At 37.6% G+C, this 16745-nt stretch overlaps 2 protein-coding genes and 1 long non-coding RNA gene across 4 annotated transcripts; all 3 read right to left on the bottom strand.

Moving 5' to 3' along the window:
- Window positions 1-3518: 3518 nt before the first annotated feature.
- Window positions 3519-12688, bottom strand: eif4ea (eukaryotic translation initiation factor 4ea). Of its 2 annotated transcripts, none has more exons than XM_041989423.1 (7): window positions 12582-12688; window positions 11606-11709; window positions 11000-11095; window positions 8444-8507; window positions 7444-7557; window positions 7036-7175; window positions 3519-4701 (listed from the first exon to the last, which is right to left on the bottom strand). In XM_041989423.1, exons 1-7 carry the CDS (start codon window positions 12663-12665, stop codon window positions 4587-4589), a joined length of 717 nt encoding a protein of 238 aa, XP_041845357.1. In that variant the 5' UTR covers window positions 12666-12688; the 3' UTR covers window positions 3519-4586. The 2 variants fall into 2 exon arrangements, with proteins under 2 accessions (XP_041845357.1, XP_041845358.1); XM_041989424.1 differs by lacking the exon at window positions 12582-12688 and adding an exon at window positions 12161-12181.
- On the bottom strand, window positions 5512-7029 carry LOC121642652. The gene is made up of 2 exons (XR_006010940.1): window positions 6851-7029; window positions 5512-6400 (listed from the first exon to the last, which is right to left on the bottom strand). It is a non-coding gene; the product is annotated as an uncharacterized LOC121642652 (long non-coding RNA).
- Window positions 12689-13168: 480 nt separating the features above from the next.
- adh5 (alcohol dehydrogenase 5) lies at window positions 13169-16431 on the bottom strand. Its single transcript, XM_041989422.1, has 9 exons — window positions 16340-16431; window positions 15696-15797; window positions 15276-15417; window positions 15092-15179; window positions 14748-14967; window positions 14067-14327; window positions 13821-13956; window positions 13514-13652; window positions 13169-13371 (listed from the first exon to the last, which is right to left on the bottom strand). The coding sequence occupies exons 1-9, from the start codon at window positions 16355-16357 to the stop codon at window positions 13347-13349; spliced, it is 1131 nt and encodes a 376-aa protein (XP_041845356.1). The 5' UTR covers window positions 16358-16431; the 3' UTR covers window positions 13169-13346.
- Between the last annotated feature and the right edge of the window lie 314 nt (window positions 16432-16745).

Raw genomic sequence — 16745 nt, 5'->3', positions numbered from 1 at the left:
TGGCTGCACCCAGATATGCTGTCCATAACAGTTATAGATAGAATCAGTGACAAAAGGCAGTCCTGGTGGAGTCCAACTCTCACCCGAAACAGATCCGACTTACTGCTGGCAATGTGGGCCAAGCCAAGTGCCAATAAGAGCCCGGGTTGCTTTAAAGCCTTATAGCCATTTTCTTTTATTTAAAGAACATGAGTCTCTAACAAAATTTCTTTCAAAAGATAGCTTACAGTGTTTTTTAAGTAGACAGACATACAGAAAATGAAATTTTAATACAAATGAGACACTAAATATAAGTGTCAAGAATGTAAGTAAAGTGGATGTAATTTTCTTGGAATTTTAATTAAATGTATTTATGTTGCTGCTTGGTCAACTGGGCATAAATGTCAAAAGATTACAGTAGAGATGCAGAGTTTTATGCATGAACATCTGGCATCATAAATTGCAGAGTGCAACTTAGTGAATAACCCCAAACTTACCCTTCCTTTCCAGGAATGTTGGAAAATGACATAGGGTACTAAAGCCATGAAAAGCTCTACAGCCAGCCAGTGGTTTGTCCTTCATGTTTACTATAATATGAAAGTACAACATGGTGGAGGAATGAGAAAGGTGACCCATGTCATCTTTTTATATTAATTACTCAGTATTATGATTTTAAACTATTGCACACAAATGAAAAATTCTTTGCCAGTACATGGAACATAGTGCTATTTTTTAATCCCTTTATTGTATGTACCTTTATATTATGCTAAATTGTACATGTTCAGAATTTGAAGAGTATTTTCAAGTTTGCTTCTGCTTTCAGTTCAGAAGCACATAATTTTTATAAGAGTTCCATTTCCCACTGCCAGGAAAAGTGGAAATCTATTAAGCCTTTTGCTTTCACTTATCTGTAAACATAAGATCTGTCACCTGCAGTCTGAACTACAGATCTTGTCCGTGTGTGTGTTTGTGTACATACATATGTGCCTGCGTGTTATGAAGCCTCCAATATACTACTTGGCAAATGAGTGGATTCCTCCCTATGTTTTTGACAGGAAGGTGACAACATTATTATTGACTCGAGGACCCTGTCAGCAGCACCATGGATAAAAACATACCTACTGAGCCAAGCTTAGTGTCCTCAGATGCAGCAGCTGGAGTGGTACAGTGAGCGAATAGTTCAGTGACACATCTGTCATGAAACACAGAGGGAATCCACACCTCCTGCAGATGCAAGGTACTATCTGCAACCTTTCATGCTGCAGTCTCATCCAGAGTGGTGTCATGTCACTGAGTTTAGGCCCCCTGCACTTGCGCATATGAGGTGAGCTCGTGAGGAGAAGGTTGACAGTTGCCTACGGCAGTAAAGGGGTGGGGGTTCTGCAATTCAATGCAACTCCACCCCCCTTTGGTTGGGATGGTATATAAATTAAAAAAAGCTGCCCAGCTGCTATTTACAGATATCATTGTTCCCGAGTGTACACAACAGATACACAGTCAGCGGAAACCCAATTTCCTCTTCCAAAACATTCATGGAGGATTCAGAGGTTTGATGGTGGAGTCAAGTGTGCAGTCATACTGCCTCCTGGTGGACAGTTTGTGGAAGGGGGGGAAAAAAAAAAAAACACCAGTGAAGAGTGCTTACTGCTTCACCATTAATCATTGTCTATAGCAACAAACAACAAAGGTAAAACAGACGGATAGATTTTGACTTGTGCTTTAATAACCTGCACAGGTTTCTAACCTCCGAGTACTGAATGGCAAATGCAAAGCAGACCTTCTTGTCTAAATTACTGTCTTATTTTTGTACTGTTAATACATTTAACAGAAGCAAATCCCTGAAGCCATTCTCATCTTATGAAAAGGCTTCACAGAAGAGTAGCATATTTACGGTTTGCTCTTAAGATGTAAATGCTGCATTGTAGCTTTGTTTAGTGTACTCATGTAAGCACATTATAATTCACATACTGTAAGTAGCTAGCATGCACAGAGGGTGGGTCCTTTATACAGTATATCATCTCATTGCTTCAGAGCAAAAGCTTTGATCCCTTCAACAGCCAACAGGCTCAAAAGGAGAGATCCTATCCAAACATGCTTTGAGTAGCAGTGAATCCAAGCCCACTCACTAGCACCTTTAAACAGTAGCAACATCATACTCTACTCAATACTCATTTTAAGTCTTCAGAAAAATTATAAGGTTTTATTTGCGTCTGACAAATTGCCTTTTGCATAAATCAGTCAATGGTGGCAATAACATGAACTCTAATAGAGAACCCACACCAGAGATTTAATATGAATAAAAATAAAACTGATGGAGATTTACGTGTCATTCTTGACACTGATTATCTAATGAAAGCTAAGGAGACAGGGCACATCCATTGTACCTCTGTCAATTTGAGGTGTCAGCTCAGATTAACAATTCTATCAGGACATCAGGAACATCAGATCCACACACTTCAGGTGCCAACTGTAAACACTAGGGGAGTACAAGATGTAGACTACTAATCAAGCTGAGGGCATATGAAGGAAAACAGATCTGCAAAAATACTCCTCACTCTTACCATTAGGTCATCACTGTAACATCATTGTTAGGAAAACCTGCCAGCCTTAAAGGTAAGATAAAATTATATATAGTAAAGCTTTGTATATGTTGCATTAGTTGCCAGATATTCCTAAGAGGATTATATTTAATCACTTTTACTGCTCTGGGGTGAAAATAAACATATATATACATATATATATATATATATATATATATATATATATGCAACACACCCTTCCACACATTAAAAGGGGGGAAATAATCTCAGACCCGCAGACAGACTGAGATCTGACACAGAGGTCATTTGATTAAATGTGTTAAAACTTAGCATAGCAGTAGAAGACAACCATTAAGATAAATGCTCATGAATGACAGCTCATTAAACACACAATCTCATAAAAAAGAATTTAAGCATATAATTTTGTGCAAATAGTGGAATAGAACTGAATTTAGCAGCACTGATGAACATGGTACTGTCAGAGCCCAGTCAGTGGGTCTCAGTTTGGATGCTCTACAAATACCTAAAACTGACATCTCTTTTTTTTTTATAGTACAACTTGATAAATATGTCTGACCAAAATTATTGTATTGCTACGCATGAGAAACGTAGGTTACTTTTATTTGGGCCAGTGAGTCTTTATACAGGCTCAGTTTATACACTGAATTATTTTCAGCTTTTTAATAATCAGGTGGTTTGGATATTAAGCAGCTACAAAAACTATTTAAATTCTTGCTGAATTCTTTCCTTAGAGCCATAAAGTCAAACTGCAATTTGTGTTGCCAAATAAAATGAGAATGATACATAATGCAGTATAATACAAATCTCTTAAATCTGCCTTAACAGTTTAAAAACCTGTTCTAAAAACAAAAACTTTGCAGTGATCACATCTTAAAAGCAGCTTCCAGGACAGTCATAGAAGGAAAGGATTTGATGTGCACTATAAAATATAAACACAATATAATGCATTACATAGGGGGAAAAAAAAACACCAGCATCTTTTGAGTGAACACTTATCACTGTACAGTTTATTTACATCATTCTTTTATACATCTCAAAAGTGTGGGGCAGGATTTTATATTAAAAGGCACACTTGGGTATTCCATTTATTTTTCATTTATTTTTTTTATTCAATGCAACATCTGAAAAGGAAAAGGAAATTATATTGCCCACAAAAACCATTAAAAAGGAACATAACCCAAAACACCACAGTACGACTTCTGCACGTGAAATAAATGTGAACTTGAGACAAACACAAGACTTACTGTGGTCAAAACTATTTATACTTTTCTGAAACTCGGCCTCCTGTTTATGTCAGAACAGATGAAAAGCGTACCGACAGCTACTGTTTAATTGTGGACTGAATCTACTTCAGCTACTGCATATGAAAAGCTTTTCTTGGTCCATTTTTAACAAATAGCGTTCATAGCATTTGATGTCATCAAATGCTTTAGATATTCCCAGTTTAACACAATGAATCCAGCTTTTTCCCCATTTTCCCTAAGATAAATATCTCAATATTAATATTCATTGCTTACGTCTTGAAATTCAGCTGGACAGCTTAAACTCAGTGCCACATCTTAAAAATTGATTCAAGAAAAAAAAAAAAAAAGAATTCTTGCATCGATCGTGAATTTAAATGAATCAGCTTTGCTCAAACTTTTACATCAATGTGGCTGAGCTCTGTTCACTTTCAAATAATGTGGATAAACATTTAAACTTAAAAGCTACATGAAATCTTCAGTAGATATTTACACTGCTCCAAATTCACATAACTTGATAATCCTTAGTTTGAGAATTTTCTTTAATAAGTACTTAGATGTCCCAAAATATAAGTTAGGACAAAGGAAACTGGCATCTTAGGCCTTAACAAAATAAAGTTGTCAAAGTGCTACATATTAATTGCACAAATTCTCCCCACAAACAAAAGCTTTGGTAAAGCATCAAACAAAAACAACATGTACTCCATTTCAAATGTTTTCTTTTGGTGGATTAACTTATGTTACATTCATGGAAACATTACAGAAAATGTTGAATGACGACATTTAGCAGATGAATTTCAGGTTCTCAGGCAACAAACTTGTTCCTGGTGGTGGAGCCGCTCTTTGTGGCAGTGTCTGCATGTGACTGGTACCCGATGATCACTTTGGGAGGAACGCCTAATCTCTCTTTATACACTCTCCTAAAAGCACAAAAATGCACTCAATATAAGCCGATACACATTGAAATACATCTAAATCTTTATACTTGATGACTATAAATGACACATTAAAGTCATTTGGCTTCTAGTCTTCAACATAAATCATTCTCTCTGATGTCCGCTGCAGTACTGCATCCTGTTGAGACAAGAGCTGAAATACAATCCCCACGCATGGTAAAGATAGCGCGACTTGGCCCTCTGCTTGTATCATAAATTAAAGTATTTTTAAAAGACATGAGAAATTCAACAAGGATTTCATACAACATCCACTTTCAATTTTTTTAGTATTCCTTACTCAATTTAGACATGAATACGATAGTGACAAAGTGAGGTACAACACACGAGTCCTTACAGTCATTTTCTCACTTCAAACTGCCATAAATTTGAATTTAGTATGACAACTGCACTGTTCTGTGGAAAACATAACAGTGGAGGATAGCTACAGCTCAGTGTTACTTCATCAGCTCCACGCTGGTATCAGGACCATCTCTAAAAAATGATTGTTCTGTCTTAGATTGACATTTCTAACACAAGAGTCAAATCTCTATTTTCAACAAGTGATAACCTGATCTTCTCTCAGCAAGATTTGCTTCCTTTTCACCTGATGTACCCATCCTCTTCTAGTCAGTATTCAAAACGGGTAGTTTGGCTGTTCAAAAACACCTAGCATCCCTGCTTCTTGCCTCCCTATATTGACTTCTTGTAAAATGATAACTTCCTTTGAAAACTGCATGAAAACAACAAAACAAACATATATAAGAACATAAATGTATAAAGTTTTTTAAATTATGGTTAGTATTTGGCTTTTTAGTGCAATGGCAAAGCTTTTTAGAGCAACATTCAGCCCTGCAGCAATTGACCCCAGTGTTTGCAGGCATTTATCAGCTCCAGCTCCAAACAGCAGAAATGGGAACATGACACCTGGGAACACACACACCAGTTTTCAATGAGGTTGCTGCAGTTGGGGCTACAAGAACAAGCACAGTTCCCTTATACAGAAACACGTTTACTAATCATACCCTCTCACACAGGAGGCTCTGAAACTAAGCATTAACTCAAAACACAAAGACTGATCATTTACCATCTGTAAGACTGCTGGCTGCTCACTCTCAGCCCTGTTATGTGGGGCTAAGGCTTACAGTCCAATCAAAAATAATTAACTAGCTAACTGGCTCATAAAATAACCCTTATGAGAAACAGTGATCCAACACAGTCCAAAGAATGGAGTTTAATGCCACCTTCAGGTCACATAGTAGCTGGCTTTTCTTCAGGGAAGTGTTGCTGGTTAACTTGTCATTGTAGCCCTAAGAACACTGAAAATAGCATCACTGGCAAGAGGGAAACATTAACCATCTTGTTTTTGAGGAGAATCATTTCTTTAAATAATGTATATTGAAAGAAAAATGGAAACATGCCACTTATAGAGTAAGACTAGCATAACATATTCTCCTAACCCAGATTTTAATGTCTTTTCAAATCAGTCATCAGAGCAAGTCCTTCTATCCATCCTGTTCAATTCTGAATCCAAATGGTGACTGTTCATGAGGCTCCCAACCCTTAAGTTTCTAATCATCTGTCTCACACCATCGTATCTGCTGAATCTGTGCTTTAATTCTATAAGCTAACCTTTTCATTATTACTCCAATTGCTCCTATTTTTGTCCTTTTTAATGAACTCTGATCTGATAGAAAGCTCATGTTTGACTATTGGTGCATTTTGATTGTTAGGGTTAGAACGGCTTACTGTACAGGCTGAGGATTCACTTGAACCACAGCAACACAGCTATCAGTTTGAGAGAAAATCATTTTACTTCACCCAAGGAAACCGTCTTCAGTGTCACCACCATAAACAAGATGAGACACTGTAGAACCACTGTCTTTAAATCCTTATGGATTTACAGTTTTCTCACAACCTGTCACTCTGCCATGGAAATGTTTCACTCTGACAAGTGGAGCACATCATGTAAAAACTGCAATGGAGGGGGAAGTCAGTATTGCTATATACAAAGAAGCTGCAGTTCAGATGGATAATGGGTTTAACTTCATTTGGTAAGATGTGGAGGAAAGTTATATGCTTAAAAAAAATAAATGAATAAAAATAAAAAAGTCAGGTTCCTCTGACCTGAACTGACTGCTACTCTGTCAGTTCAGATTCCTACCATGTTGAAAGTCATATGTTAATATTACCAGGTCTGACCTAATGCGATTGCTGTAGCAAAAAAGTTACAGAAAAAGCACCAAGTACAGCAAACTAAGATTTAATGTAAAGCTGTTTTTCTAACAACCTTGTTACCAATATCTGATATATGCAGCTCACCCTATGTGTGTGATGGCCTCTTTGTTTTCAAAGTCTGTGGTCCATATGGCTATTTTATCCCCTTTGGCTCTGACGTTAATGACAGCTCCACAAACATCATCACTGTGGTCATCAAACGCTTCACCCACAAGACACAAGAGCTGCAGGGCAGGGGAGAGGGGGAGGAAAAAAAAGACATTTGTAAAGCCTTGTTATTTTTAAATGCAATATCTGATGTTTTTAACTCAAAGTAGGCACTGACTTGTAACAGCAGGAAAAGTTTAACAAGCAGGTGGGTTTTGTCGCATTACATGAAATAGAATTCAGCCATAATATTATTCACATACTTTTTGTGATGTAACAGTATATATTTTAGAGAAAAGGCTTAGATACTGATAATGATGCTGCTAAAATAACCACTGAGCATACCGTTTCCAACCAGAACCGATCCAGTTCTGATTTCCGCTGCTGCTTGGACAAAGTTATTAGCCAGCGGCCACCTTTTCGGTTCCTGTCATCCTCCCACATGGGTTCAATTCCATCCTGTGTTCAGACACAAGCCAACCTTCAAAATCACTGAATACAAACTTTTTAAAGCATTCTGTTCTTTAGTCATGGGAAGCTTCAAGTTAACAAGACAAGGGGTTTTTAAATTTTAGATGGGTTCAATTTTTTCAAGCTTCTGGACACCCATGATGTGCTCACACATGATGTGTTTATGAGATGTGAACAAGCCTTGGTGGGAAAAGAGACTTGGTGAGAACATGTGCACGGTCTTTGCTGACCTCTGATAACGCAGCAGAAAACTCTGCACAAGATATTGCAAAAGAAAAGCTTGACCACACCAATGATTTTACAAAAGATTGCACTATTTGTCAAGCGTGACAAATCGTGAAATGCAGCAAAACCTGAAAAATAAAAAGCTAAAACTTATGTAGCAGCGCCATTAATCTAAAGCAATTTCTCCCAGCAATGCTATTAAAGATGCCTTTGCGGTATCCTCCATTGTTGTTGACATTTTTAAAAAGATAGGCCCAGTTTCATTCTTGACCGAGTCTCATAACCAACTTTTTCATAAGCTCTTTGTAACCACTAAGGAAGAGAAAATGAAATGCAGTCAAGTATAGCCTGACTTGCTAATAATACCTGGAATAAACTGCCTTTATTTCCCCTGACCCAACACATCAGAGACAAGAGTCAGCAAATCTTGAATACAGCACCCATTAAGCCATGTCTCTTCAACTCTAATACTCTTGCTGTATTTGCCATTTTTAAAAAGCCACTTTTAACAAGTGAATCTAAACTGTAGTTAACATCACAAACTGACATTAAGACAACCCTCCACCTGAATTAAAGTTAATAGATTTTAAAAGGGGACGTTAGAAACACATTTTATTATAAATAGTGACATGCTGATAATAGCTCTTACCTTGAAAAGCGAATAGTCACAGCCAGACATCAAGTTACTTGACAGCTGAATGTGATTGTATAATCTGTAAAAGGAAGTGGAGAACTGTTGCAATACATCACTGATGACTGGCAGCTTAGTCTTGATCAAATGTTTTATTCTCTAAGTTGGAATGATGAGGACAAACCCAACAAACACAGAAATCAATTCAAACACACAATCTCCACTCTGGCCTGTAGAGCCCTTCAGCTCGTAACATTTGTTTGAAGAGAAGAACAATAACTTCCAATGTAATGAAAATAGAAGAGGACAAAAGTGTCAGAGTCACTTGAAAAAAAACTTGTCTTTAGCATTTGTCTTTGTAAAAGAAAAAAGAACAAAAAACTGCTGTATCAACGCAGAGAAAAATTATGCAAAGCCTGTACTACTAGAAATACATGCTAATGGAGCTTCCCTTGGCAGGGCTATATCATTAATTGCTTGTTTGAACAAGCCAGCAATTGTAGATTACAAGAAAGACACTGAAAACTACTTTGCTAAGTGGTACTTATCTATACCAGAGTACCAAGAACTGTAACAGATGGTGACAGCAGGTGCAGAGACTATTGCAGTGGGTGAAACAGCTATTGCTAGCCCAGGGCTGCTGGAGGTGATGGCTGCATCTGCACCCATATTCAGAGCAGTTGGATATTGGTTTTCTGGCTAAACATGCTGGTTTATGCCATTTGAAATCAGAGCATCTGTGCTGGCAGGAATAGAACCTCATAATGCATTACATATCCACCTCGTGCCTTCACTGCATGCAATCACAGAAACTTCTGTTCTTCACTGACCAACTGGACATGCAACCAAGACTTCTACAATCAACTATTGATTTTATTATTGTTAGTTTGTGATTATACAACTGAATTGACTTTGGGGGGTGGGGGGAGACCCCAAATAAATAAAAACTCAATTCCATCTCTGCCGAATTAAAGATGAATTAACTACTTTAACTAGACTAGGTAAAGTGCAGTGCAAACAGTGTAAAACTGTTCCCGGTCTTTTGCTAACTGCTAAAACGTTTCAGCTGAATCAAATAAATACAGATAGAACGTGTTGATTACCAAACATCCATCAGCTGTGAGTTCTAAGTGGCAGTTGAGGTTACCATGGTGACATTAAAAAAAAAAAAAAAAACACAGAGTCCATCTCAACCGGACTGAAAACTCACTCAGATTTTGTCTCAAACTTCTGCAATTGATAGGAAATCTAACTGTGGCTGACTCAGTTGGGCCCACTCCAAGTGCAGCGCAGCTTTCCTGCAGACATCAGTGTAACATTTGTATTGAACTATGGCCAAGTTAGAGAGCCCTACTCTGACTTTCCATTTGTCTAAAGGGGACTTGGTGGTATTCCTGTAATCTATAAAGGGTCATAGTATATATTTTTGTTCTCTTTTTTTTTTTTTTTAAAGAATCAAGTCTGTTAGCCTGGAGCTTTACAAAGAGACAAAAAACTAATTTTCATATGATTTGATGAAAACAAATAGCTAGAGTAAAATCTAAAGGTGGTGAGGCAGGTTAAAAGGGATATTTTCAATAAATCTTTTGTCCTCTTCCACTCTTAAATGTGACAGAGCTCAAAACATTCAGTGCATCCATTATTTTATAAACATATGTATGAGAAGAATTATTAAATTGCTGCACAGCTGAAAAAGATGTGGTATTTAAACCACATTTCTATACGTCCCATGGTGCAGGTCTAGAAGCATGCTCAAGTATTGTCTGATTACATAACATAATGGGATTTCACTTTACAGCAATTCCACCAATAAAACAGTTCAGCAGAGGAGGAAGCAACTGTGTTTCAAACAGCTCTAAGCATTAGCTTCACTCCATGAGTAGTCATGCTTTCCTGTAAATGATGTGGTAGTTTCAATTTAGTAGAAGAAATTTCCTCCTAACAAAGCTAAACACAGAACACAATCATTTACAAAAAAAGCTGTGCGTTTTGTTGAGGAACTAAGTCATCTTTTTATTTTGCAGATGCATTGGAGTGAAACAGACAAGGGGATGGGACCAATATTTTCAAGGAAAATCTAGACGTCTGAACACAATGGTTGATTCTAACGGAAGATTTGCCCTTCAGTCCTGAAAATATGTTTTCCATTTCTTCTTTTTTTAAATTTAATTTATTTGAAACCAAGCTTTCAAGCAAAAAAAAAAAAAAAAAAAAAAACACCCTAAAATACAAAAAACATAAGCGAACATTTAAAATCAACAATCAAAGGGTTCAAAAGTTTGAAAAGGGTATAGGATGAAGTGAATGACTTTTCTAGTCCCAACCCGTATGCCCACAATAAATGAAAATGTTGAAGCTTTCACAATATTTCATCTGGATGTTTAGCACATCACAAAATCCTTAACACACAATAATATCCAACCACAATAAATCATACTACACATTATATACGGCTTTTAATACTCATTAACTGTTTCATGTATTAAAATGCCACCAGAAAAGTAAGTTCATTTGATTAAAATTTACAAATTTTTCTTTTATATCAGTAGAAAACTACAACAGTAATTCACTTACGCCCAGAAGTCTTCCACAGTGTCAAATTTAGAAATGAGACGGAGGTTGGCTTGCCATGTTTTGCTTTTGTCATTCTTGAAAAACCAAAGAGCCCACCTAAAAAGACAAAGAGGGAGTTTTACAAACCATAGCTTGCATGCCCTGCATTCAGACGTCATGTTGCTCTTGTATTGCAGTGAGATGAGATCAGCCACTCGCATCTGAACTAGCTTTCAGTGCCTTAATTGATTAGATCCATATGCACACTAATGCACTGCCTACCCATCCAAAAACAGTGACACGCTATAATTTTGCTGGACTACCTTTAGCGTTGCCATGACACGAGTTAAACAAGCTTCTACAATACCACATTTATTTTCATTAGGAGTAGCTTGCTAGATGACGCCTGTTATGGAATTATGCCTGTGCCATCTGCACAGAGAAATCCATTATTTTCTCGAATATTGATGATACATTTCCCATTGATGTCTGTATTGTATATAATCCACTGTATATATTCTTCTACTCTCTATTTTAACTTGTTCTGTTACCATTTAATTTCTTTTATGGACAAACCTTGTTCAGTACATTCACAAAATCAGAAAGGAAAGGACAGAGGAACCTTACTTGTTTTGTAATGGATGTTTGATGTAAGCGTCGGGACTCAAAACCTTTTGAATGACTGTTTCACATTTTTCCTTTTCAGGACTTGCAGGGACGGAAGTTGACACCTATGTAAAAATTATTACAAAAGACACATTGTGTTGAAAATATATTGAAGTTGCTTGTCTGGTACATGTGATAACAGCTAACAGCACAGTTTTGGTGTCTATAAATCTCTTTGAACTTCTGCTTCACAGACACACCCATGATAGCATGAGAGTTTACAAGGAACATGTTCCAAGTCAAAATCTATCTGTAGTTAATGAAGGTAATTTGATTTGTTCTGACTTGCGTTGTTGAGAATATTAATATGCCAAGCTGCCTTGTGCATCCAAGTGAATTAAGGTCACGGACTCAGTTTATATAAGGTTTATACAGACAGCCACTCTCTCATTCACGGGAACAGAAAACACAACCATGGGGAATATCAACTCAAGATGAGTTGCCACATGGACTTCTACTTACAGAAAGTGCGTTTAAACTAATATTTGTCTAAACTGACCGATAACAAGTTCTCACCAGCATTTCCAGGACCAAACTTGCAGATGACAGCTGTTAACTTGAGCGTGCGCCTCCCCATTCATTTAAACGTCAACAGTGTAACTCACGAGTACCACCTAAGGTTTCTAACCGTTCCAGGAATGTATTTCCCAACGTAAACGATTCTCTAGCAACAATTACTGTAAAAACAAGTCTTATTAAACAGCAGTGAGTCTAAAAACAACACTTTTATCAACCATGCTAAGTTGTTATCTGGCTAATGCGCGACCTGTCAGACACAATTACAGAAGTTAACAGGATTTCTTGGCCTCGCAGTTACTAAAATAACGTGTCATTATCTTTTATCCTTTCCGTGCCAAACACCAGATAAGTGTGTTTTTCGGAAGGATGTGAACCCACACAGAGTAATTTAGCTACCAGTGTTTTATATTGGACTCACCACCATAGCGGTCGCCATCTTCTGGAAGTCATTCAGCTTTTTGGCGTGACTTGAAATAGCTGATTGGGCCATCTGTCTACACATCAATACGCATGCGCAAACGGATGACAAAAGGATCATATTGCTGGAAAGTGGGCGTAGGACATTCTTGTCATTTCCCACTTATTAATATTGTGCGTCACGGTTAGATTGTAAATACATAAATAAAGGCCCAGTATTTCAAAACAGAGTGCATGATTAAGTTAAAAAAATCTCATGGCTCTGTCAGGAAAACACAAAACACGTTTTGAGTTTTTAAAAGCCTATTTTTATTACTGCAGTCTAACAGAAAAGTTGAGGTCGCCATGTTTTCTGGATGTCATGGTGAACTAAAGACTTAGGGTCAGATGAAAACATTAACATTGCGATAAAGCAAACATTACTTTATATACCGGCTAATAATTGAAAATACTATTAGGAATAATATGAACTAAAGAAGCATCATGTAAATCATCAGTTGTGATTGTAGGTTTGAGCAGATTTTTCAAATGTTTAAAATGCTTTATCTAAATAAAATGTAAAAGCAAAACAACAAAAAACAGGACAGCAGAAATGAGTTTCTTTTAATAACAGGGTTTAGAAAGTTTCAAACAGATGTTCTGCTATTAAACTTTTTTTTTCTAAACATTGAATGTATACTATTAAAGATAAGTGCACAAAAATAAGTGTTGCAAGTATGGATGGAGCTGTTTGAAGGCCAGATGTGATGTGGTTGTTTCAGGTACATCAGAAAGTCAGTACTGTGCGGATACTGTAATGAGAAAAAGGAGATAAGTTGGGCTGGGCAAAAAAGCACAGCTAAACAGTAAGAAACATTAACAGGGGTAAACTAAAGAATTAATAAAATAACAGATCAAATATAATGGTTGTAAAAAAAGAACAGTAACTCCCACCTCTTTCCAGCATGCATGAGGTCAAATCCCTCATTGATCTTCTCAAAAGGCAGAGTGTGGGTTACAAACTCATCCACCTTCAGCTTCTTGCTCATGTAGTCCTCCACCAGTTTAGGAACACTCTCCACACTCTTCCAGCCTGAAGAATATAAAACCCATTTTGACAGTTGGAATTTTCATATAGGGATAATTATTGTTTCAAAGAGCTGTTTCATTAAAAGGTTTAATGAAAGACCTGGTTAAAAGATATGAACAGCATTATTACAAACTACAAATGATGCAAAACATACAGACCACAGTCCCTCACCTCCGAAGGCTGTGCCTCTCCACACCCGGCCTGTGACTAGCTGGAATGGTCTGGTGGAGATCTCCTGTCCTGCTCCAGCTACACCAATGATGACACTTTCACCCCAACCTTTGTGGCATGCCTCAAGAGCCGCTCTCTGAAATAATAAACTGTTTTGTTACCAGTTTCATGCATGGTTTTCAAACACTTTTTCTGTATCTGTATCTATATGCATGACTGATTTAAAATATGAACACAAGTCCTCACCATTATTTGTACATTTCCAATGCACTCAAATGAATAGTCCACACCCCCGTCAGTCATCTCCACCAGGACTTCCTGGATGGGCTTGCTGTGGTCTTTTGGATTCACAAATTCATTGGCACCAAACTCCTTGGCTTTCTCAAATTTATCAGGGTTGATGTCCACACCAATGATCCTGGTTGCTCCAGCAACCTTGCAACCCATAATAACAGCCAACCCAACAGCTCCAAGTCCAAATACGGCACATGTGGAACCAGGCTCAACCTGACAGAGAAGTCATACAATGCAAAAAGTTGATTAGCTGATAATTAATTCTGCTAATAGAATATCTATACAGGAATTTTTTGGGGCTAATGAAACCAGGTCACATTTAGAAATTAAATATTAGAAAATACAATAACTTGATGTTTAGTCATGCTGTACTGTAAAGAGAATTTTTATTCTAAGTCCTTTTAAACATACTAATTACCAAAGTCGACACTGATTCAAAAGTGTTTTTTTTTTCTAGTATATGTACGACAGCCATTACAGCCTAAGACTTACAAACAATAACATTTGCATTTCTATTTACTCTAAGACAATCATATTTTAACAAAACAGAAAAAAAATAAACAAATTTGACTCCATTATGTTTGTTTAATCGTTTGCTTCCTGTAAGAAGGTCGTTTTATCTTTAAGAATTACCTTTGCAGTGTTTAGAGCAGCACCATAGCCTGTAGAAATACCACAACCAAGGAGGCACACTTTATCCAGCGGAGCATGCTCGTTAACTTTAGCCAGTGAGATGTCAGCCACCACAGTGTACTCAGAGAAGGTGCTGGTCCCCATGAAGTGAAACACTTGCTTTCCCTTGCAGGTGAAGCGAGAAGTTTTGTCAGGGAGTAGCCCCTGACCCTGGGTTACTCTGCAGGATGGAAGCACAGGAAAGAGATATGAATTATTATTTCCTTATTTTTAAATCATGAATATGTGAATGGTCTTTACTGTTGCTGATGATTTGGTGGCCTTTTAAATGCCAGTCATGTTACCGGATTTTTTGGCAGAGGTTGGTCTTAGGATTTTTGCAGAATTTGCATTCTCCACACTGAGGCACATACAACGGGATGACAGTATCACCTGAACGAAAGAAAAAAAAAATCATCAATCAAAAACCACAAATTAATACATATACTTAGAAAATAGTTATTAAACTTAAGTGGACTTGCAGCTCACCTGGCTTAAATTTAGTGACACCTTCACCAACGCTCTCAACTGTTCCAGCACCCTCATGTCCCAAGATGACGGGGAAAAGTCCTTCAGGGTCGCTGCCACTCAGAGTGTAGGCATCTGTATGACACACTCCTGTTGCAAAGACCTGAAAGAAACAGTCATTCCAAGCTTTATACAGTATATATCTGGTTACCGACAACATACATACACAACAAGAGCCCCATTATTATTTGCACACCATTCAAAGGCAAAATAAAGGCAAAGTCTTAGACATTTAAGTTTAAATATCATAAAGACAGCGGTTAGGAAAGTACACTAAGACTGGATAAGGTCTCCAAATAACCTCATTACTGAAAGCTGTGATAAGGGCACACACATTTCTGTTTTCTTTTTGACAAAGATGAGTGAGCTTCAGTTGCTAACCTTAATCCGAACTTCATGGGCCTTAGGTGGACCAACCTCCACCTCTTCAATGGAGAGAGGCTTTCCAGGTTCCCAGGCAACAGCTGCCTTGCACTTGATCACCTGCAAGCACACGGAGTTGGTTTGAATTCATGTCAAGCAAAGCTTATACAACAAACTGCAGCAGGTCAAGCAGCCGGGTGCGCGGAGCGGGTTGCCTTTGGACCCTCTACAAGCGTGCACTTGTGCAAGAGTTCTAGTATATTCACTGTTACAGATAATTTAACTACAAACTGTGAAGCCGTGAAGCCTCATGATTCCCACGCTACATGGGCGGAACATAACCACTGCCAACCAACACTAATTTACTTTATTTTTTATTAATTCCTTACTTTAATAGTAGTTCAAGACGTATACAATTATCTTTTGGCACATGTGCTGCAGAAACCTGCGAAGACCAGCTGCAACTGACCCGGAAAGGTCCCTGTTAATTCCTGAGACAGTGATTCTTTGTTTAAATTCATTCAACACAAATTAATATCTGCACGTCATCAAACAATACGTAGGGCTTCTGCGTTATACAAAAAATTCAAGGCACTTAAAAACTCTTATACGAGTAAGGAAAGAATTTGCAATTTGGTCTTTAATAGTTTGTAGAAACTTACTTTGCCTGCTGTCTCCATGATCGTTGCTTCAGCACGGGAGGGGGGCGGTCTGGAGAGGCCGTAAAGAAGTTCCCGTCGGAGCCAATCAGAAACGAGAACGCTCAGGTTGCGCATGACGTAGGGTCAGGTTGGATGGGTGAAAGACAGGTTTAGGAAGACTGTTAAAGAACATCCCACAATGGTTTTATTTTTATGTTTTGTAAAGTGACAGGTGAGAACCTGAAGTTTATACCTGAAAAAGCATTGATTTTGAAAAAATACACTTTATATTCATAGGCTGGCTGAAAGTATTTAACCCCCTGTTCAAAAATAAAAAGGCCTAAAATGACTACAAAAATCCAGATAATATTTATATGTGTGTGTCTGTATTGTCCCGTGCAAATGTTCATACAGCTTGCATTTAATT

Source organism: Melanotaenia boesemani, chromosome 7 (assembly GCF_017639745.1).
Source record: "Melanotaenia boesemani isolate fMelBoe1 chromosome 7, fMelBoe1.pri, whole genome shotgun sequence".
NCBI lineage: Eukaryota > Metazoa > Chordata > Actinopteri > Atheriniformes > Melanotaeniidae > Melanotaenia > Melanotaenia boesemani.
Note: the sequence above shows the minus strand (reverse complement) of the source record. Positions and strands in the feature narration are given on the sequence as shown.

What these genes read in the sequence shown, in the direction of transcription:
- adh5 (XM_041989422.1), bottom strand. An exon ending in CCCATGAAGTTCGGATTAAG is followed by an intron (nt 15,418 to 15,695) that starts GTTAGCAACTGA and finishes TGTTTCTTTCAG; the next exon opens with GTCTTTGCAACAGGAGTGTG. An exon ending in TTGGAAATGTACAAATAATG is followed by an intron (nt 13,957 to 14,066) that starts GTGAGGACTTGT and finishes TTATTATTTCAG; the next exon opens with AGAGCGGCTCTTGAGGCATG.
- eif4ea (XM_041989423.1), bottom strand. Translation starts at nt 12,665, where the DNA reads ATGTGTAGACAGATGGCCCAATCAGCTATTTCAAGTCACGCCAAAAAG. An exon ending in ACTGTGGAAGACTTCTGGGC is followed by an intron (nt 8,508 to 10,999) that starts GTAAGTGAATTA and finishes TTCCTTTTACAG; the next exon opens with ATTATACAATCACATTCAGC. An exon ending in GTGACTATTCGCTTTTCAAG is followed by an intron (nt 7,558 to 8,443) that starts GTAAGAGCTATT and finishes GTCTGAACACAG; the next exon opens with GATGGAATTGAACCCATGTG.